The 23,363-nt window shown below is 42.8% G+C and overlaps 1 protein-coding gene across 1 annotated transcript in view; it reads left to right on the top strand.

Annotated features, from left to right (window-relative positions):
- The window catches only part of LOC309568693 (mediator of RNA polymerase II transcription subunit 25-like), a 201,206-nt gene that overhangs the window by 132,251 nt on the left and 45,592 nt on the right, over positions 1-23,363 (top strand). The window contains exons 15-16 of the mRNA XM_082274434.1: positions 18,264-18,367; positions 18,467-18,554. Coding sequence (XP_082130560.1) covers positions 18,264-18,367; positions 18,467-18,554 — 192 coding nt within the window. The remainder of the gene's footprint in view (positions 1-18,263; positions 18,368-18,466; positions 18,555-23,363) is intronic.

Here is a 23,363-nt window from a genome sequence, read left to right on the forward strand (position 1 = left end):
TTTCTTTTTGTCCAAATACCAGCCTAGATGGATTTGAAACCATCAAGGACGTCAATTTATTTGCTAGAAATTTGCTACTTAAAACTCTTTACCAAAAACAACCTCAACCACCACAAGCCACACCAACATTAACAGCGGCTGAGTTCAGAGCCATCCGTGACCTTAATTTATTACTCCAGGAAAGCGACCTAGATGATTGGGATGACCCAAGTGAATCGGACAAAGATTCTGACAATGATGAGCCAGAAACAACTTCGGACCAACCAACCTTCAAAAAGAAATCTAATAAATTTCCTTCCCTGAACACGAATCCGGCAATCGCACTGTTCGTGCGACAAACCACCAAGGATATAGAAGCAATCAAAGAGAAAAAACATTTGTCAAATTTGACAAACAAAAACGAGCTCTTCAGGAACTTGGAGACAATGATGAGATCATTATTAAGCCTTCAGACAAAGGAGGAAATGTAGTTGTTATGAGCAAAGAAAAATATAAAAACATGTGCCATTCAATACTCTCAAACACCAAATGCTACAAGCAGATCGTCCCAATAATGACCAAATCATACGATCAAATCTTTTACTCCAAAGTCGACAACGCATTCAAGGAAGGCATCATCTCTCAAACATTGTGGGAATATATAAGGACACCACATCCCAAAACACCCACACTGTATGCACTACCTAAACTACATAAGAATCTTGATGACCCACCCGGAAGACCAATTATCTCGGGGAACGGAAGCATCTCGGAGTCCATGAGTAAGGTTATAGATAGATACCTACGCCCTCACGTTAAAGAACTGCCCTCCTACACTCAAGACACCCTTCATCTTCTCAGAATACTTAACGACATCTCCATACCTGAAGAAACCTATCTAATTACGATCGATGTGGAATCTTTATACAATAACATACCCCATACCAAAGGGATACAGATAGTTGAAAAAACACTTTGTTGTCACAGTGAACGTGACCAAAACTTCAATCATTTTATTATTGACATGTTACAATACATACTCAACTATAATGTCTTCACATTTGGTGGCAACTACTATATCCAAACATGTGGGGTCGCGATGGAACCAGCTGCGCCCCTTCTTACGCCAATATCTATTTAGGCTCATGGGAGCAAGAGTTTTTATCAAATGAAGAAAATACCATCTACACTGACAGGATCCTCATATGGCAAAGATACATCGACGACATATTGATTATATGGAACGGACCTGAACATATGCTACCAGAACTACTAACCAGGATGAACCAAAATGAACACAATATGTTTTTCACAATGACCTACAATAAACAACAAGTATCCTTCCTTGACACCTTAATATATAAAGACTCCACAGGAAAAATTTCCACCACTCTCTACAGAAAGGATACAGCAGGCAATTCCATTCTTCATGCCTCCAGCTTTCACCCACAACCCCTCATCAACTCAATACCCTACAGCCAATACCTTAGATTAAAGAGAAACTGCACTGACCCAGCCAACTTCCAATTGGAAGCTGATGCACTAACCTCTCGATTCCTACAGAGAGGTTACACCAAAACATCACTACGCAAAGCATTTAATCGTGCCAACAACAAAGACAGAGAAACACTTCTTTTCAAGAACAAGGAACCAACTAAAACTGAACCCGATACCCGAATAATCATTAGATTCACCAATGAACACCAGCAAATCAGAAACATCCTCACAAAAAATTGGTCCATCCTTATGGAAGAACCGAGCACCTTCAAGCTTTTACCACTACATCCACCCATCACCTTTAGAAAGGCAGGCTCCTTACAACAACAACTAGTACGTAGTGCATTCCAGGAAGGATCCAAAAAAGACCCCTGCAAGACTAAAGACACCTTCCCCTGCGGGTGCTGTGCTCAATGTTATGTTATGTTATTCGTCAAACGACCAATATTACTTTACCGAATGGAGACCCATTCCGACCAAAACATTTTTGTAACTGCAAAACCAGGGGAATGGTGTACATGATGACCTGTGAATGCGGGTCCTTCTACATAGGGAAGACCCGACAGGAATTCGGGAAACGGGTCAACCAACACCTACAGACCATGCACGTTGGCAACTTTTATGTTCCGCTGGGCAGACACGTGAGAGATGACCACAACTATAAAATGCCGAAATCAATTTTATGGCCCTGGACAGGATCCATATCCCGTTACGTGGCGGTGACTGGAACAAAACTTTGCTACAATTGGAAATGCGCTGGATCACACGTCTCAAGGCCACTACCCCACCTGGGTTAAACGAAGCACAAAGCTTTCGTCCATTTCTCCAAGGCTTTTCCTCCGGGAAAAAAGACTAAATTCTTTAACAACAAAAAACCCCCCTTCCCCTCCCCCCGACAATCGTCTCATACATCCCAAATGTAGGAACGGCTCTACCGACTTTTCCAATAATCATACAATTTGTTTGACCTCACTTTAGTTGCATAGACCTTCCAATGCAATATCAACTCGTTATCCAATCTCCAATACTTTGCTGTACAATGAATTGGTGATGCCCGACTATATTCTTCCCTTGACCCATTCCAGACTCTCTCACAAGTTCTCTTCTTATTATATTGCTGCATAATTCTTGATATATTTTTTAATTAATGCCTTGATTATTTATCCTTCTGTATTTACACAACAGGTGACTACACTTTTGCGCAGTGTACCACCTAAGATATGCCTTTTATGATACTGTTCATCCACTCTTCCTTTTTGCCCCATCCCTGGACTCCAGGAGCTCCCGGCACGGAAAGCCCCGAATCCTCTCTGGATCGGGGCACTCTGAAGCCGATTGGTCGGTCCTGCACCTTCCTCTATCCCCTCTAGGGATCTCGGCCTCTATTCCGTGTCGGCGGCCGCACAGGCACGTCCGCACGGCTACAAGGGATGCAGCTTCTGCCTCGCGCAGGCGCATCTCTTGCTATACCACGGACCCTGCCCATTGGCGTCACGCAGCGCATCACTGCGCAGGCGCGACAGCCTTTAAAGGCCGGGGAACACTTCCAATCCTCCAGTCTCTCCCGGATCGAGGGAGGAACCGGACCTGGAGGCAATATGCTGTGATACCACACTGAAACTCTCTTTACAAAACGTAAGTGCAGACTCGGATTACCGATCAGGGCCTTTCTCTGCATCCATCCCTATCTTTTGATACGAGGAACAGCAGAGCAGGACCACCTACAATCTATGTTCAAGTCACTTATTATCACGTGTAAACACACTTTATTACTTCCTCTTCACCAGCACAATGGGACTTTACCCATTAGCTCACTCCAATCTTTGTATATAACTTATACATGTAAATAAATTTTACCTATATTTTTCACTACTATTGCCGATCTCTCTTACTCCTGCCCTCAAAATCCCATACCTGACTTGAGGCACCATAAATCGACAAATGCCACAGGATTACTTTTATGGGTGGCGGGAGAGATGTCCACCCCCTTCCCGCCGCTTCCCAGCCGTTTTTCTCGCTTAACGGAGCCGTTGGTAGCAGGGAAAACGATCCGGTTCTTTGCAGTCCTGGGCAGGAAGTCGAGTGAGGGCAAGATGGCCACCACTAGACTCCATGGTCTTGGAGGACCAGAGTGAAGTCATATATTTTTTTTTTTTTGCTTTTTGTGTAGATGTGAGAGCTGAGGTCTTTTTGAAATCCTAATAAATAATAGTAATCGTAATAAAAGTGATCAAAAATGTTTTTGTAAAAGGACAGTGTAAAAATAAAGAATTAAAACGTAAAATAAATAAAAAAATGTAAAGGGTCCACCTAGCTCTCCTGCAGAAGCAGACGCATACGCAAGTTGCGCCCACATATGTAAATGGTGTTCAAACCACACATGTGAGGTATCGCTGCGATCGTTAGATCAAGAGTAATAATTTTAGCCCTAGACCTCCTCTGTAATGCTAAACTGGTAACCTGTAGAAATTGTTAAAATGACGCCTATGGAGATTAAGAACCAATGTTTGTCGCCATTCCGCGAGCGTGCACAATTTTGAAGAATGACATATTGGGTATCAATTTACTTGGCGTAACATTATCTTTCACATTATAGAAAAAAATTGGGCTAATTCTACAGTATTTTCTTATTAATTATTTCAAAAAGTGTATTTTTTCCAAAACAATTAAGTTTGTAAGACCACTGCACAAATACTGTGTGACGTGAAGTATTGCAACAATCTCCATTTTATTCTCTAGGGCCTCTGCTAAAAAAATATATATAATGTTTGGGGTTCAAAGTAATTTTCTAGAAAATACTGATTTTAAAACTTCTAAACAACAAGTGTCCTTCAGTGGTTAATGCATAGAATGTCAGAATACACTAATCAGCGGGCAGCGCTGATCGAAGGAAAATATTTTATCATGCTGGATTGAGAGAAGTCTAAAATTAGATCAACATCTCATGAACAGGAACAGCCAAATTTTTTTTCGAAATTTGGCCGGCCCCTTTTGAACTGGCCAAATTCCTATCCATCTAAAGCCAGCTTTAGCTGTGAACTTGCTTTGCCAAACCCTGGCTGATTTTTCAAAGTCCCTTTAACCTTCGTAGTGGTATTCCCGAGCGTGACTCGGGGTTAGATTTTAGAGCCAAAAGCGGTAACCCCGAGCCACACTCAGGGTACCGCTAGGAAGATCGCTGGATCCTGGAAGAGGTTTTACTTACCTTTTCTCCGGGATCCATCGAAGAATGCGGGCGGTATGTGGCGGCGGATCTTCCTCCCGATCGTCTGCGAGCCCCGGCTTCCGTCTCCGGCGACGTGACGTCCGCCGGGGGGTGGAACCGGCGGCAAATTCAAATGTAAAACACACCAAACACAACCATTCAAAATAAAATCACATTACATTGCCCCCCAGTGCCCTTTCCTGCAGTTTTACTGTACTTTTTATGTAAATATATATATCTATATATATATATATCTATATATATATATATATATATATATATATATATATATATATATATATATATATATATATATATATATATATATATATATATATATATATATAGATAGTGTGTGTATATATATATAGATAGTGTGTGTGTGTATATATATATATATATATATATATATATATATATATATATATATATATATATATATATATATAGTGTGTGTATATATAATATATATACATACAGTGTGTATATATATATATATATATGTAATTCTTGTGAATGAGCAGCCCAAACCAACTGTATACATTATATATATATATATATATATATATATACATATATATAATAAATGTATACAGTTGGTTTGGGCTGCTTATTCACAAGAATTACATGCAAAATAATGGTACCGCTTTCAGCACCTAAAACCAAAAGAATAATACCGCCAGGGAGGTAAAGCAAGCTTGTCGCTGCTGCAGTTGTTCACCTGTTCATAGAATGTGTAAAGGAAGAATAGTTGCTTACAGACTACATCTTATTAAATCCTTTCACTTTACTGGGATGGGTGGATCATGTCTCTAATTTTGCTCTTCCTCTCTTACTCCATTTTCCTCTCTTCTATTCTCTTCTCATTTTGCCCTTTGATGGATTAATGTCCTATTATGACTTAAAGACAAATCTTTTAGCACCCTGTTCTTTTTGTGCCTGTTATTTACTGAAACAAAAGGGAGCGGATATCAACCTCTGGTCCACTTGAGCTGCTTCCACAGTTTGCATTTACATTCCCTTGTACCTGTTCTTGATGTTCTCTGGTATCTCCCTTTCGAAGGTAAATTTCGATATTTGGGCTTTCTGCCTACCTACCATACACATTAATGTATGCTTTTTTTTTTTTTTCTTTTGTCTTACCTGCGTTGCAAGCTGCATTTGCCATTACCACAGAGGGGCTATGGCTGTATTGTTTGTATGTTAACCTTTATTAAAAACATTGAAACAAAATGTGTAAAGCAAATGGTTATTGTGACTAACTGCTGAAATTTTCTCATCTCACCACCTGCACGGGTCTTTTCATCTGGTGGCAAAACCACTCCTCTTCAGTGGAAAAACCTTAAGGCAGTTTATCCCTCACTGGCAGTTAAGAAAAGTGATTTTTGTTTCACCACTCCCAGAACTTCCAGGCCACCCAACTTTGACTCCCACTGTCAAACTGTGTTCACCTGTGCAATCTCAGACAAGCTTCTCTTTTTATGAATCTGCACCCCACTTTCCAAAGTGGATGGAATGTTAGCCTTTGTGGACTCTTGAACAGCTTGCATCTCAGATGTGCAGGAGGGGGTTCCAGGGGTTACAAGCTTTCCTGTGTCACAGCACTGATTTACTAGATCTCCATCTAGCCCTCTTGGATCACCTGGGATAAAGATGTCATTGCTACAGTTCCTTTGGCAGAGCAGTTCCAGCGGTTTTCCTCCAACTTATTTGCAGTTTCCAGAACTTTTTCTTTCACCTGCAAGACTTTCTGGCTTCTGTGGAAACCAAGGAGGCATACTTCTATGTTCCCATCTTTCCATTTCATCGCCATTTTCTATGCTTTGCTTTGGGTTGTCTGCATTTCCAGTTCGTGCCCCTGCCTTTTGTCCTCTCATCTGCACCTTGGGAGTTCACCAAGGTGCTGGCCCCAGTAGCAGCCCCACTTTAATCGAGTTGCATTTCCAGTGTGGGATACTTAGATGAACTTGTTGAGGGAAGCATAGACTCTGGCAATGTTGTTTTTGCATCCCAGACATTATAACAGTTTGTAAGGATCCTGGACCTTCAGAAATTGTTGACTCATCGCTTGGAGTATCTTTACCAAGTCCTTGGCACAGCTCAGTCCAAAGCTTAAAAACATGAAACACTCTGATCTCAGATTTGTGCCCTCCAGTCTAGAAGTAATTCAAATGTCTGCCCTTGTACAAAACTTCTAGGTTTAATGAAGGCCTCTTTCAAGGCAGTCCTATTTGACCATTTTCACTACAGACCTCTCCACAATGCAAAGTTCTGTCACCATCTGGTCAGTCTCTGGACAGACCGATCCATTTCGCACATCTGGTTTGGTAGCTCAGGACTCTAGACATTCTTGTCTCTACTATTTTAGAAAATGCACACAAGAGATACCAACCAGCTTGTTGGTCTAGGGAGGAGTTCTCAGAAGAATCTCATCTCCCGATCAACATCCTGGAGCTTTGAGTGATTTGGGTGCCTCTGCAGCGTGGGACCATCTTCCAGGAAGGTCATCCGATCCAGGTGCAGTCAGTCAACACCTAGGAAGGAGGTAGTGGTGTAAACCATTAGGGATGAAGAAAAAGTCTTCCAGTGGAAAGAGAGATACATATGAACATGCTTTGTCTTAAAGTGGTTGTAAAGGCATAAGGTTTTTTTAAAACTTTGTGTGCAGCAGCCCCCCCCCCCCCCCTAATACCCCCTAATCCATGAGAGCCTTGCTTCTGGACTCGCACTCCTGATTGGCTTTTGGCTCGCTGTGGGGGCACCTGGCAGGAGGGAAGAGTGCTGGCGTGCGACCCGAGAAGAGGAGGATCCAGACTGCTCTGTGCAAAACCATTGCACAGAGTAGGTAAGAATAGCATTTATTTAAAAAAAAAAAAAAGAGGCTTTAATATTTCTTTAAGATACAAGGATAGATGAAAAAAAGACAGGTCTATCCAGTTTCCCTATGTGTGTGATTTTTTATTTCTCTAACAATTCCCATAGCCCTGTATATTCTAATGCCTGAGGAAGACATCTAAAAAAAATTACATTTTTTTTTAACTTCTCAATATTCTCAGCTAGTACCGCTTCCTTGGAAAGCGAGTTCTACATTTTAACTGCTCTGACAGTAGAGAACCCTTTCCACAATATAACCTTAAACTACATTTCTTCTAATCTCAAATTGTGGCCTTGCGCCCTCTCCAGGGACCTTAGAATAAACTGTTTATTACTATTACAGTTATTAGTCACCTTTAATATATTTGTACACTTTAATCATAAACCCTACATTCTCTGTCTGTATATGGATGATGGCACTGTAATTCTTTTAACCACTTAAGCCCCGGAGGATTTGGCTGCTAAAAGACCAGACCCCTTTTTTCAACTTGGCACTTCGTGACTTTAACTGATAATTGCGCGGTCATGCAATGCTGTACCTAAACGAAATTTACGTCCTTTTTTTCCCACAAACAGAGCTTTCTTTTGGTGGCATTTGATCACCTCTGCGCTTTTTATTTTTTGCGATATTAATAAAAAAAGAGCGAAAATTTTGCAAAAAAATGACATTTTCAACTTTGTCTTTTAAAAAATATCCAATATACTCAATTTATGTCATTTTTTTTGGCCAAAATATATTTAGCTACATGTCTTTGACAAAAAAAAAATCAATGAGCGTATTTTTATTGGTTTGCGCAAAAGTTATAGCGTCTACAAACTATGGTGTAAATACTGAAATTTACGAAGCTTTAATTTCTGACTGCCTATCTCATTTTATGAAGTGCTAAAATGGCAGGGCAGTACAAAACCCCCCCAAACTACCACTTTTTGGAAAGTAGACATCCTAAGGAATGTTCTGAGAGGCATGTTGAGCTCATTGAATATTTTATTTTTTTGTCACAGGTGTTTGAAAAATGACTAAAAAAAATTTTTTTTTTTTTTTTTACACAAAGTTGTCATTGAAATGATATATTGCTCACACATGCCATGGGTATATGTGTAATTACACCCCAAAATATATTCTGCTGCTTCTCCTGAGTACAGGGATACCACATATGTGAGACTTTTTGGGAGCGTAGCTGTGTACGGGAGCCGGAAAACAAATCACCACCATCAGAATTTCAAAGGGCGTACATTTTTCATTGCATTTTCTCACTACCTATAACGGTTTAGGAGGCCCTGAAATGTCAAGATACCACAAAACCCCCCCAAATGACCCCATTTTGGAAAGTAGACACCCCAAGCTGTTTGCTGAGAGGCATGGTGAGTCCATGGAATATTTTATATTTTGCCACAAGTTTCGGGAAAATTACAATTTTTTTTTTAATTTTTTTTTTTTACACAACGTTGTCACTAAAAGATAAATTTCTCACACATGACATGGGTATATGTGGAATGACACCCCAAAATACATTCTGCCGCTTCTCCTGAGTATGGGGATGCCCCATGTGTGAGACTTTTTGGGAGCCTAGCTGTGTACAGGACCGCGAAAACCAATCAACACTCTCAGGTTTTCTAATGGCGTAAATTGTACATGTCACCTCTGCACTACCTGTCGCAGTTTCGGAGGCCCTAAAATTCCAAGATAGCACAAAACCCCCCCAAATGACCCCATTTTGGAAAGTAGACACCCCAAGCTATTTGCTGAGAGGCATGGTGAGTCCATGGAATATTTTATATTTTGCCACAAGTTCCGGGAAATATATATATATATATATATATATATATATATATATATATATATATATATATATATATATATATTTTTTTTTTTTTTTTACACAAAGCTGTCAGTAAATTATATATTGCTCACACATGCCATGGGTATATGTGAAATGACACCCCAAAATACATTCTGCTGCTTCTCCTGAGTACAGGGATACCCCATGTGTGAGACTTTTTTGCAGTCTAGCCGAGTACAGGACCCCGAAAACCAACCTCCACTTTCAGGCTTTCCAAAGGCGTAAATTGTTGATTTCACTCCTGACTACCTATCGCAGTTTCGGAGGCCCTAAAATTCCAAGATAGCACAAAACCCCCCCAAATGGCCCCATTTTGGAAAGTAGACACCCTGAGCTATTTGCAGAGAGGCATGTTGAGTGTTTTGCAGATCTCACTTTTTGTCACAAAGTTTTGGAAATTGAAAAAAGAGGAAAAAAAATGCATTTTCCTGTTTTTTCTTCATTTTCCGAAAAAAATGAGAGCTGCAAAATACTCACCATGCCTCTCAGCAAATAGATTGGAGTGTCTACTTTGCAAAATTGGGTCATTTGGGGGGGTTTTGTGCCATCTTGGCCTTTTATGGACTTCAAAAGTGTGATAGGTAGTAAGGAGTGAGATCAACAATTTACGCCCTTAGAAAGCCAGAAGGTGCAGATTGGTTTTCCGGGTCCTGTACGCGGCTAGACTGGCAAAAAGTCTCACACATGGGGTATCCCTGTACTCAGGAGAAGCAGCAGAATGTATTTTGGGGTGTCATTTCACATATACCCATGGCATGCGTGATCATTATATAATTTACTGACAACTTTGTGTTAAAAAAAAAAAAAAAATTATTTTCCCGAAACTTGTGGCAAAATTTAAATTATTCCATGGACTCACCATGCTTCTCAGCCAATAGCTTGGAGTGTCTACTTTGCAAAATGGGGTCATTTGGGGGGGTTTTGTGCCATCTTGAAATTTCAGGGCCTCTGAAACTGTGACGGGTAGTCAGGGGTAAAATCAGCAATTTACGCCATTAGAAAACCTGAAGATGTGGATTGGTTTTCGGGGGCGCGTACACAGCTAGGCTGCCAAAAAGTCTCACACATGGGGTATCCCTGTACTCAGGAGAAGCAGCAGAATGTATTTTGGGGTGTCATTTCACATATACACATGGCATGTGTGAGCAATATATCATTTAGTGACAACTTTCTGTAAAAAAAACAACAAAAAAAAAAGAAATAATAATTTTCCCGACACTTGTAGCAAAATATAAAATATTCCATGGACTCACCATGCCTCTCAGCAAATAGCTTTGGGTGTCTACTTTTCAAAAAGGGGTCATTTGGGGGGTGTTTGAACTGTCCCGGCATTTTATGCTCAATCTTATCCACACATCACCCACTCTTCTAACCACTTGAAAACCAAGCCTTTTCTGTGCCTTTTTGTTTACATGAAAAAATATTTTTTTTTTACTAGAAAATTACTTTGAACCCCCAAACATTATATATTTCTTTAAAGCAGAGGCCCTATAGAATAAAATGGTGGATGTTGCAAATTTTTTTGTCACACGGTATTTGCGCACAGATTTTCCAAACTCAATTTTTGCGAAAAAAATACATTTTTTTTAAATTTATTGCACAAATACACTATATAATTCCAATTTTTTTGGTAAAATTTAAAAGATGATCTTATGCCGAGTTCATAGACACCTGACATGACATGCTTTAAAAATTGCGCATGCCTGCGCAGCGGCAACAACGTACGTAAATTTTTAAAAACTTTAAAAGTCTCTACAGGTTACCACTTTAGACTTACAGAGGAGGTCTACTGCAAAAATTACTGCACTCGATCTGGCGATCGCGGCGATACCTCACATGCATGCTGAAATTGCGGTTTACATATGACACTAGACCAACGCTTGCGTGTGCCATTGCACGCAAGCACGGGGGGAAAGGGGGGGGCTCAATTTTTTTTTTTTTTTTTTTTTTTTTTTTTTTTGCTTTTTTATGTTATTTTGACACCTTTCCTTTAATTTTTTTTTTTTTAAATCGTTTTTATTGTTATCACAGTGAATTTAGATATCCCCTATGATAGCAATCGGTAGTGACAGGTACTCTTTTTTAAAAAAATTGGGGTCTTTTATACTCTAGATCTCTCCTCTGACCTTAATGTATCTGACCACGCCAAAATTGGTGTGATAAAATACTTTCCCAATTTCCCAATGGCCCTGTTTATTTCTGGCGAAAAAGAAGTCATGAAATGCTCGTAGCCTCCGGCATCTTAGGCCATAGAGATGATTGGAGCCATTCTAATCTTCAATTAGCTCTATGGTTAGATAACTGAACCACCGGCTGCACTCTCGGGTTAACCGGTGGGACAGGAGAGCCCGAGAAAAACCACGGAAGGCTGCGGAAGGCGGCGGTGGGGGGGGGAGGCCCCTCCCACTGCATGTAAAAGCAGTCTAGCGGCCAATTACCTGCTAGGATTGCTTTTACATGTTAGCCGACCGCTGGCTGTAAAAAACGATACCAAGATGATGCCTAAATCTGCAGGCATCATCCTGGTACAACCACTCAAAGTCCAGCAACGTACCAGTACATTGCTGGTCCTTGTTTGGCATATAGGTTTTTTTTTTTTCATGCAGCCTGTGGGCTGAACGGAAAAAAAGAGAACCTATCAGAAATCAGCACAGGAATAATGCGTAGTATTACTCATCATTAACCGCCCAAACAACCACCCACTGAATTTAATGATGGGTATACACGACACTATCCACGTATACCAAAATAGGATTTTAACTGCAGTGCTGAAATCAGAAAATCACCACAGCTGCTATCAGCAAAGGTATCCATATATGCTGAGCGCAAACGCTGTTTGTGTCAGAATATATAAAATCAATGCGTGGTAGCCGACGAGTACCTGCAAGAGAAACAGGTCACAAAAGAATGAAAAAACAAACAAAGTACATTAAAAAAAAGTACATTAGGAAGAGTAGGACAAATAAAATGACTGACACAACAAAAGTTTTTGGATTCTCATCATTAACCGCCCAAACAACCACCCACTGAATTTAATGATGGGTATACACGGCACTATCCACGTATACCAAAATAAGATTTTAACTGCAGTGCTGAAATCAGAAAATCACCACAGCTGCTATCAGCAAAGGTATCCATATATGCTGAGCGCAAACGCTGTTTGTGTCAGAATATATAAAATCAATGCGTGGTAGCCGACGATTACCTGCAAGAGAAACAGGTCACAAAACAATGAAAAAACAAACAAAGGACATTGAAAAAAGTATAGTAGGAAGGAGTAGAAGGACATATAAAATGACACCACAACAGTTTTTGGATCCTTTTATTTTTCTTTCTAACTGTTCCTTTATTTCTTGATTTGGGAGGGAGTGCGATCTTCTGCGATCTTCTCTTCCAGCTTGGGTCTCTCAAAATGTCGATGGACATCCAACATCCTTCGAGACCCTGTGTTTGTGTGCCCTACACTGTGTCGTGCTGTACCCTACACTAATACTCCACTAGTGTATGGTAGCGCTCAAAACATTCCCCGATGCAGAGACCAGGTTGGTCAGGACATTTGGGACAATAATAACGGGTGTCACGCCTAAATCCGCGCCTGCTACAGACACGACATCGTCTTTGGGGTCGTATTTGGGTAGGGGTACTCGGGAGGGCATAAGGAAAATGCCTCTCATGCAGCCGGCTCACTGCATCTGAAAGGGGAAGTTGGGCAGGCATGCCTCCTGGGTACAGGTAGGCAAGGATGACCGCTTCCTGGAATTCCCGGAAGGGTCCAGTTCATCCTGACGCCCTGTATAGGACAAAGGCGTTCAGCATAGCCAATTGGAAAAGGTAAACAGACACTTTTTTGTACCAGCGTCTGGCTTTACGGGCAACTAAATACAGCGCCAAAAGCTGGTCGTTAAGGTCCAACCCTCCCATGTTAAGGTTATATTCGAGGACACAGAGGGGTTTCTCCATAACGCCAGTTGCCGTAGGGATTTGGACTGTCGTGTCTGCGTGAAGGGAGGACAGAACATAAACATCCCGTGTATCCTTCCACTTCACCGCAAGCAATTTGTCCGTTTTCAAGCAGGCTCTCGCCCCCCGACTAAGACGGGAATTTACAAGCCGTTGGGGGAAGCCCCGGCGATTAGGTCGCACGGTGCCACATGCGCCAATTTGTAAATCAAGCAGGTGACTAAATAGTGGCACGCTTGTGTAAAAATTGTCCACGTACAAATGGTACCCCTTTCCGGATAAGGGTGACACCAAGTCCCAAACAATCTTACCGCTGCTCCCTATGTAGTCTGGGCAGTTCGGGGGCTCCACAGTGCTATCTTTTCCCTCATAGACACGGAAATTAACTGTATAGCCTGTGGCCCTGTCACAGAGCTTATACAACTTGACCCCGTATCTGGCACGCTTGCTGGGGAGGTACTGTTTGATAGCAAGACGGCCAGTAAATTTAATCAGGGACTCGTCAATGCAGACAACTTGTTCGGGGGTAAACAAGGCTGCAAACCGCTGATTGAAGTGGTCTATGAGGGGCCGAATTTTGTGGAGCCGATCGTATGCAGGGTCTCCCGAGGACGACAGATTTCATTGTCGCTGAAATGCATAAATCGCAGAATTTGCTCGTATCTCCCCCTGGACATGGAGGCAGAGTACATGCGCATATGGTGAGCTGGGCTAGTGGACCAATATAGCCGCAATTCACTTTGTTTAGTTATGCCCATGTGGAGGGAAAGGCCCAGAAAGATCTTAAATTCGTAAACCGTTATAGGATTCCAGCCGAATCGTCTGGCAAGGTGCGAATTTGGGTTGGCGGCGATAAATTGTTGAGCATATAAATTTGATTGATCCACAATAGATCTGAAAAGATCTTCCGTGAAGAACAGCTCAAAAAAGTTCAGGGGCGTAAAACCAGCTGTCTCCACGTGAATTCCAGGTTGGGCAGTGAATGGGGGAAGTACTGGCACTGTAGAATCAGTGGGTTGCCAATTGGGATATGCCAGCGCATCAGGGAGGGCACTATGGGCTCTACGGGCCTGTCTTCGAATACGCGGTGGCTGCGGGCCACTACTTGTGCTAGCCACCGCACCAGCTTCAACTGCACTTAGGGGACTCGCCACATCACCAGGTCTTACTGCAGTGCTGGTTGTACTAGGTCCAGGTTGTACTAGGCCGCTGGCGCTTGCCAGGTCGCCAGAAAAATGAGCGGCACTAGTAACCACACTCTGCTCCATACGAGCACCCTGCGATTCCTGCATTTCAACAACTCCAGAATGGGGTCGGGTACGCCTGGGTCTAACAGGGACCCATCTGTCGTCGGAGCTGTCTGTCAGGGAGCCGCTGCTGTCATCTGGTTCGTATACTGACCCTGATTCTGCCGGTGAGGCTTCCCCATCGCTCTCACCTGGCATGGTCATTATACTGTAAATAGCTTCATCACTGTACGAACGTTTAGACATTTTGGTAACTAAATTTACCCGTACAGTGATGCGACTCACAGGTAATAAAAGCACCTGGTTGTCGAAGACTATTTCAAGCGCTACCAAAAAAACTGCTAATGCTAGCAGGGATCAGGCCTGACTCTGCTAACACAGCGGTTTTGTGTCTTGTGTTTTTTGTAAGTGACAGTAATCTATTGATTACTACACTTACCTGGGTGAAAGGGTTAAACGCAGGTGCTGGCCGGAATCAGTGCTGATCGTGCAAACACCGCGTTTTGGGAACCCTAAACTATGGGGGCGCTAGTATAGCTCTGATCAGATCAGATATTGATCTGTTCAAACACTATACTAGAAATGGAAGTGTATGTGCGTGCGTGCGTGTGTGGTAATCAAGGGGTTACTTCTAAACTATGCGCCGGGGATCTGGGGGGGGGGTGGCGGGGACCCTAAACCTCCTTTGGGAAAGAAACTAGCTAGCTAGAGCAACCTCAAGTCACAATGACACTAATACAAAATACAGTAAAAACAGTATATTATGTGTGTATTAGTGCTAATGTGACAGAGGGTGTAGGGGTTAACGGGATGTGATCAGGGGGGGATCAGGGGTTTAAATCTTTATTGGAAGGGGCTGGCGGGTATCCTAAGGATAAAAGAAACGGTGGCAAGCGCTAAACCTGGTCACAAGTCACACTTATACGGGTATATAGAAAATGCTATATACTGTATACAGTGTGCGTTGTGGCAGGGGGTGTAGGGGTGATCAGGGGGGGATCAGGGGATTAAATCTTTATTGGGCGGGTGGCGGGGACCCTAAACCTCCTTGGGACACAAACTTAGTCGCCTGCGCTAATTCTGATCACAATCACACTAATACAAAAATACAAAAACACAGTATATTACGTTTGTATTAGTGCTGATGTGACAGAGGGTGTAGGGGTTAACTAGCGGTGATCAGGGGGGGGGGTCAGGGGAGATCAGGGGCTCAAATCTTTATTAGGGGGGGTTGGCGGGTAATTCAAGTGGAAAAAGGGGGGTCGCAAGCGCTAGACCTGACCACAAATCACACTTATACGGGTATATAGCAAAATGCTATATACTGTATACGGTGTGTGTTATGGCAGGGGGTGTAGGGGTGATCAGGGGGGGGTCAGGGGCTTAAATCTTTATTGGGCGGGTGGCGGGGACCCTAAACCTTCTTGGGACAGAAACTTAGTCGCCTGCGCTAATTCTGATCACAATGACACTAATACAAAAATACAATAACACCGTATATTGCGTTTGTATTAGTGCTGATGTGACAGAGGGTGTAGGGGTTAACGGCGGTGATCAGGGGGGGGTCAGGGGAGATCAGTGGGTTAAATCTTTATTAGGGGGGGTGGGGGGTAATTTGAGTGGAAAAGGGGGGGTCGCAAGTGCTACACCTGTTCACAAATCACACTTATACAGGTATATAGGTAAATGCTATATGCTGTATATAGTGTGTGTTGTGTCAGGTGCTGTAGGGGTTAATTGGGAGGGCGATCGGGGGTGAAATGTGCCTATCTAAGTGTGTATGTACGTGCTTGGTGCTGTACTTACAATTAGATGTGCTCTCCTCTCACGCTGGATCCAAAAAGACCGTTGGGAGGGGAGGGCACATCTCCTCTAAGCCTGTGTTTACATTTCACAGGCTTAGAGGGAGATCTGATTGGGCAGGACCGATCAACAGGTCCAGACCAAAAATGATTGGCCTGGACCTGATGACTGATCGGTTCTGACCCCAATCGAGTCATCGGCGGGACCGCGGGTGCGCGCGCGCGCACCAGAGCGGCGAAGGCTAGTGACGTACCGCTACGTCACTCTGCCTGGCCGGGGCTGACCGCCGCAGTATATAGTCGTGCGGCGGTCGGCAACCGGTTAATAAAAAAAAAAATATCAAAGTACCTTTTTCCTAAACAATATATAGCTGTCACTTGACCTAGATCTTTACCAGTCTGTCTGCAGGGAAACATAAGCAGGAGGAGATTCTTTAGGGTTCACATTGAAAATCAATACTATTAAAAAAATGTTTTAAATCATCATACAAAGATGTATTTGAAATCAAATCTTTAGTGATTTTTTTTAAAAAGAACATGGTGTGGGTGGATTTCTGCCAGTCACAAGGAGAAGCCTCCATCAATCTATGTGTAATGTCCCACCCCTTTTGTGTTTAGCTGGTTAGTGGGCATGGAAGAGTATAGAGAGAGTGGGCTGGTATTTACCACTTAAGTGTAGAATCTGCCCTAGGTTATAAGTAAATTACAGCAGCTTGCTATAAATTGTGATAACATTCTATATATATATATATATATGTATATAAGATATAGATGGATATGTACGGTTTCTCATGGTCTGAATGTCCTTCAGGTGCCTTTTGGCAAACTCCAAGCAGTGCCTTTTGCTGAGATGTAGCTTTTTTCTAGCCATTCTACCATATAGGCCTAATTGAAGTGCTGCAGGGATGGTTGTTCTTCTAAATAAGCTTGACCTCCACTAAAGGCCATATACCACTGTGTATATGCCCACCTATAGTCAAGGGCTGCTCAGATGTGATAGGAAGGAAATGCTCAGCATAGAAACTCACTAAAAACTGAACATGTGCAGAGCGGCCAACACTGCAAAATCCTCAACTGCATTCAGGACTTGATCAAAAGGTGGAGATTGATAACAGCAGGATCAACCAGGATTTTTGCAGAATACAGAAAACCAATCTCACAGTGACTGCGTATGAAAATAGCATGTAATACAGCATTTGATCGTTTTTTTATGATGTGCTTTTAGTGACACTTAAAAGCCTTTTTTCCCCCAGAGTGAATAACTGTAATCTATGTAATACATCCCTATAGCGGAGGTCCTCATCCCCTTTCTTCATTTTGTTGCCCTTAGCTGAACTCTTTAATGCATAGTTGTTGAAGCCCAGGTTCTAAATCTGTGGGATCTAAATCTGGTTCCCTCTCTGCATTTCATTATCTATTTGTGGAGTATTTTTTGTACCCCCATATTGGAATTTACCATGTGGTTAAAAGGGTCCTGAACGCCTGAGTGGTCGTGGTGCACAACATGAATAAGATATGTTGCCAGTACACCAGCTAATTTGTTTCAAAGTGCAAAGCTTTCTTTTTGTATGATCACATAGAAAAGCAACATTTCAGGACTGTGCAAGGACTCTTCCTCAGACATGCCTGAGAAAGGGTCACTCCTTCAGTAGGCATCCTCAGGAATTCAAACAAATGGCAACCACCCCAACCTGTAACTATGGCCTTCGCAGCAAGGAGCACATGGAAGGGCAACGCATGTAAAAAAAACTACCCACCTTTTTCAAGTGTATATATACTTTATTGTACTCCCTTCTTTATCACCTTCATCCATCAATGCTGTTTTGTTTTGATCTTTTTTGCCTTTTTTTGGTTGTAGCAAATGGGAACAGCTCAGTCTATGAATACTGGCTCTATACAAAACAACCCTCAAGCCTTCTTATCGAAACAGCCCAATGCTTTACCAGTGACACAGACTGTACAACAACAGGTAAATTCATTTTAACTTAAGCTAGTAAATGCAATGCTGCATTGTGTGATAATAGCTATTTACATCAGAGTTTTTCTATTACAATCATCTTTACAGATGCCAGGTCAGCAAGTAGCACCAGGCATGCAATCAGTCAGTCAGGTTACTATGATGGATGAACAGCAGCGATCGCAGAACCTGGTGAGTTTCCTTATTGTTTTTGGTTGAGGGAACCTCTGGAGAAAATTGAAGATTGGAAACTTGAAGAAATGTTTTCATTCCTCTATGGTTATAGCCCCTGGCACACATCAGTTAAGTTTTATCAGGATGTACTCACAAGGCAAGCAAGGATTCAAACCGCCGCACCCCAAAGGAAGCCCAGGTTTTAGACAAACAACTTCAGCCTGATTCCATCCAGGCCACGCCCACGCTGGATGGGGCCAGGCTGAAGCCGTTTCTTATCTGTCTGCTACCTGGGCTTCCTTTGGTGTGCGGCAGCTTGAATCCTTGTTTGCCTTGTGAGTGTTTACAGAGGCGGGACAGGCTTTTTTTTTTTTTTTTTTTACGCCGGCACAATTTTTAGTCATCTGGAATTTTTGATGAAGACCTGAAGCTTCACCCAAAGTTTTTACAGTTTATCAAGATGTAGACACTGTACTATTGTAGAACATACACACCTTGAGACGGCGCCAATCATAGTGTAAAGTGCAACCTATCAATAACGCAGCCCCTTTAAATGTGATAAACACAACAAACAATTCTCAAAGTAAGGCACTGTTATGCAAATATAATAAAATGTTCTTTCTCTAGCGCTCATTGACAGACGTAGTCCTCGGTGATACACCACCTTCGGGTTATGTTGCCTCCACAGGAGCAGGACTAGACAGGAAATTAAAAAGCTCTGGCCACACCCTAGGGGCAGTCCCAGAGGGTATATCCTCTCTCTCTCTGCCTCAGCAAATCAGTTAGAAGCGAGGACCTTTCTTTACCGCCATAAAGGACGCCCGGCTGGTACTAGCGGGAAAGGCAAGACTCCTCCAGGAGGGTTCAAGAAGGGCTGGTCGGACGAGCAAAGGACCAACCCAGCCAAACCCGAAGCAAAGGAGTACACAGCCTGAAGGTGCGCCCCCACCCGGTTTCAGGGTGGGGGGACGTTTTCACCGGTATTCAGGACATTAGATCGAGCATCGACTACTACTACCGGTGCGATTCTTCCCTTCCAACATTTAAGTACTACAGGAAGTGGTAGTTACCGTTCCCTGAATAGATCTTTTCCTTTACCTTTTCCTAAGATTAGTCCTGATACCTCACAGGAATCGGATCTGGTTGACCAGATAGGCCAAGTAGCCTCTAGTCGGGTGACTTCGGTCCCTGAGGTTCAACCAGAAAAGATCACCTTTCCTGATAACTATCAGGTATCTGATAAATGTGTGGGAACAGAAAACGACCAGACTTTCTCGGATGGTCGGGGCCAGATACCTCTAGGGACGCCTGGTTCAGATTCTATCAGCGCCAGTGGTCCTAGAAATTCTAGGCTGGCCTCCTCAAGCCGGTCTGGCCGACTTGGACATGTTAGTCGTAGACGTTCCGTGGGAACTTCGTCTCAGGGAGTGTCTGTGGTCTCAAGGACCAATTTACCATCATGCTTTACAGTCGCTGGGTTTAATGGCCTGGCCATTGAGACCCAAGTACTGAAGGACAGAGGTTTGTCTACTTCAGTCATTCCTACCCTTATTAAAGCAAGGAAAGCGACTTCCAGCAAAGTCTATTATCACACATGGAAGACTTATATTGCGTGGTGCGAATCTTTAGGATTTCCTCCACGTACCTATTCGGTGACTCGAATATTGGCCTTTTTGCAACAAGGGGTTGAGCAGAAGCTAGCCTTGAGCACCATCAAGGGTCAAGTTTCAGCATTAGCAATCTTCTTTCAGAAGCCTTTAGCTACCAAATCCTTGGTGCGGAATTTCATCCAGGGGGTGCGGCATCTGGCTCCTCCAGTCCGCGCGCCCTTACCGCCCTGGGATCTTAATTTGGTTTTGTCGGTTCTACAGAAACCTCCCTTTGAAAACATCAGGGAGATTCCCTTGCTTACTTTATCCCAGAAGGTGGCCTTCTTGGTGGCTATTACTTCTGCTCGCAGGGTGTCAGAACTGGCTGCATTATCATGCCAGTCCCCATACCTAGTGATTCATAGGGATAAGGTAGTACTTCATCCTAAGCCATCTTTTCTTCCTAAGGTGGTTTCAGATTTTCATCTGAATGAAGATATTGTACTACCTTCCTTGTGTCCTCAGCCCAAGCATCATCGGGAACATGCGTTGCATTCCTTAGATGTGGTTCGGGCAATCAGGGTATACCTGAAAGCTACGGAATCTTTCCGTAAGACGGATTCACTTTTTGTGATCACGGATGGCCCCAGAAAGGGTTTGCCTGCATCTGCCGCGACCATTGCCAAATGGATTAGACAAACGGTGGTACAGGCTTATTCTATTAAGGGTCAGAGTCCTCCGTTCCCTGTTAGGGCGCACTCCACTCGAGCGCTCAGTACTTCCTGGGCCTTTCGCCATCAGGCGTCAGTGGTCCAGGTATGTAAGGCGGCCACCTGGTCGTCGGTACATACCTTTACAAAATTCTATAAAATTGATGTGACGGCATCGGCGGATGCCTCATTTGGCCGCAAGGTTTTGCAGGCCGCAATTTGAGGAGACCGGTGGTCTACCTCGAGGGTTTTTTTCTGTTTGAAAAAAAAAAAAAAAAAATTTTTTTCTCTTTTTTTGTTGAGTCTCATCATTAAGGATGAGCATTGTAAACTTCTAGTTGGCACCGGTTGGGCCTTCTAGATTGGGATTTGATTTCATTTTCCCACCCCTCAGTTGTGATACTGCTCTGGGACGTCCCGAAGGTGGTGTATCACCGAGGACTACGTCTGTCAATGAGCGCTAGAGAAAAATGGATTTTTGTAAAATCTTACCGTAAAATCCTTTTCTCTTAGCTCATTGACAGACGTAGTCCCCGCCCCTCTGTTTTTTGAGTTGGGTTAAAATCTCTAAAGACTGCTTTTTCACATAACTGATTTGCTGAGGCAGAGAGAGAGAGAGGATATACCCTCTGGGACTGCCCCTAGGGTGTGGCCAGAGCTTTTTAATTTCCTGTCTAGTCCTGCTCCTGTGGAGGCAACATAACCCGAAGGTGGTGTATCACCGAGGACTACGTCTGTCAATGAGCTAAGAGAAAAGGATTTTACGGTAAGATTTTACAAAAATCCATTTATTCCATTTCCCCCCCATTAAAAATCATGTGATGAATGAAAAAAATGTTTAGTGCATATACAGTATCTAACAAAAGGGAGTACACCCCTCACTTTTTTGTAAATGTTTTATTATCTTTTCATGTGACAGCTTTGCAATTGCAGTGACACTTCGCTACAATGTAGTGCGTGTAAAGCTTGTATAACAGTGTAAATTTGCCTTCCCCCTCCAATTAACTCAACACACAGCCATTCATGTCTAAACCTCTGGCAACAAGAGTGAGTACACCCCTAAGTGAAAGTGTCCAAATTGGGCCCAAAATATCAATATTTTGTGTGGCCACCATTATTTTCCAGCACTGTCTTAACCCTCTTGGGCATGGAGTTCACCAGAGCTTTACAGGTTGAGTCCTCTTCCACTCCTCCATGACATCACGGAGCTTGTGGATGTCAGTTATAGTGTCCCCAACAGTAAATTCACCTGTCGCACATCTGCCACACCTTTCTGTAATCATCTGGCGCACATCTGTCACACCTGTCCATAATCAACTGGCGCACATCTGTCTGATCTGCCACATCTGTCCCCTTCAACATTTATGCCTTTAGAACACCTGACGGTGCTACTTGGATGTTGGGCCTCTGTATGTGGCCAGGCTGTGGAAAAGTCTCACACATGGGGTATCGCCATACTCGGGACAAGTAGCAGAATGTATTTTGGGGTGTAATTTTTGCTATGTACATGCTATGTTTTAGAAATATCTTATAAATTGACAATTTTTTGTTTTCCTTTCCACATTTTCCAAAAAAAATTACACGTTCAAAAGACTCATTATGCCTTGTAGAATATACATTGGAGTGTTTTCTTTCCAAAATGGGGTCATTTTGTGGGTAATTCTATTGTCCTGGGGCTCCAGGGCCTTCAAAAATGTAATAGGTTCTCAGAAAATGAAATGTGTAATTTGTGCCTTTAGAATGCCTGACGGTGCTACTTGGATGTTGGGCCTCTGTATGTAGCCAGGCTGTGGAAACCCCCCCGCAGTGAAAGATATATATATATATATATATATATATATATATATATATATATATATATATATATCTCTTTCACTGACGGACACAGCTCCATGTTTTTTAGACCCTTGGGCTTATGCTGCTCCGTCTTCAGGAGTAGGACTAGGCGGAAACAATTTTGGCTACGCCCCTGAGGCAGTCCCAGGGGGTATACCATCATTTCCTGCTATAGGACTTTTTTTTGCCTAGTCAGGAGTAAGGACCTGGCTCTCTGCTGGGATCTCTGGTCCTGGCATTTTTTTCTTTTTTAAATGGAATTTTTTTCCTTTTCTTTATTATTTTTGTTCCTGTGTCAACTACAGTCAACAGCCGGACGGGGTGACGCACTGGATATCCTAGATCCATATGGTCTTCCCAGTCTGGCCTGAGAGCACGGCCCAACTATTAGCCCTGCTCTAGGTTGGCCGTGATATAGCCCCACTAGACGGAGCCTGGCCACGAGTGAAACACCTCGCGAGGTCACATAGCCCTGGACCAGGGTTCGTACGGCCATGAAAAACCTGGAAAAGTCATGGAATTTTAAAATGGCAATTTCCAGGCCTGGAAAAGTTTTGGAAAAGTCAGGGAAATTTGTTTCACAATCACTGTATATTCGAATATGCAGAAAAGAGGGAAAGGCGCCACTCGGTGTAGCAGATGTAAATAAGTTTATTGACACATATTAAAAACTTAAATGTTCGTGGGACGGT

Source organism: Pelophylax lessonae (assembly GCF_965119305.1).
Source record: "Pelophylax lessonae genome assembly, chromosome: 12".
Taxonomy (NCBI): domain Eukaryota; kingdom Metazoa; phylum Chordata; class Amphibia; order Anura; family Ranidae; genus Pelophylax; species Pelophylax lessonae.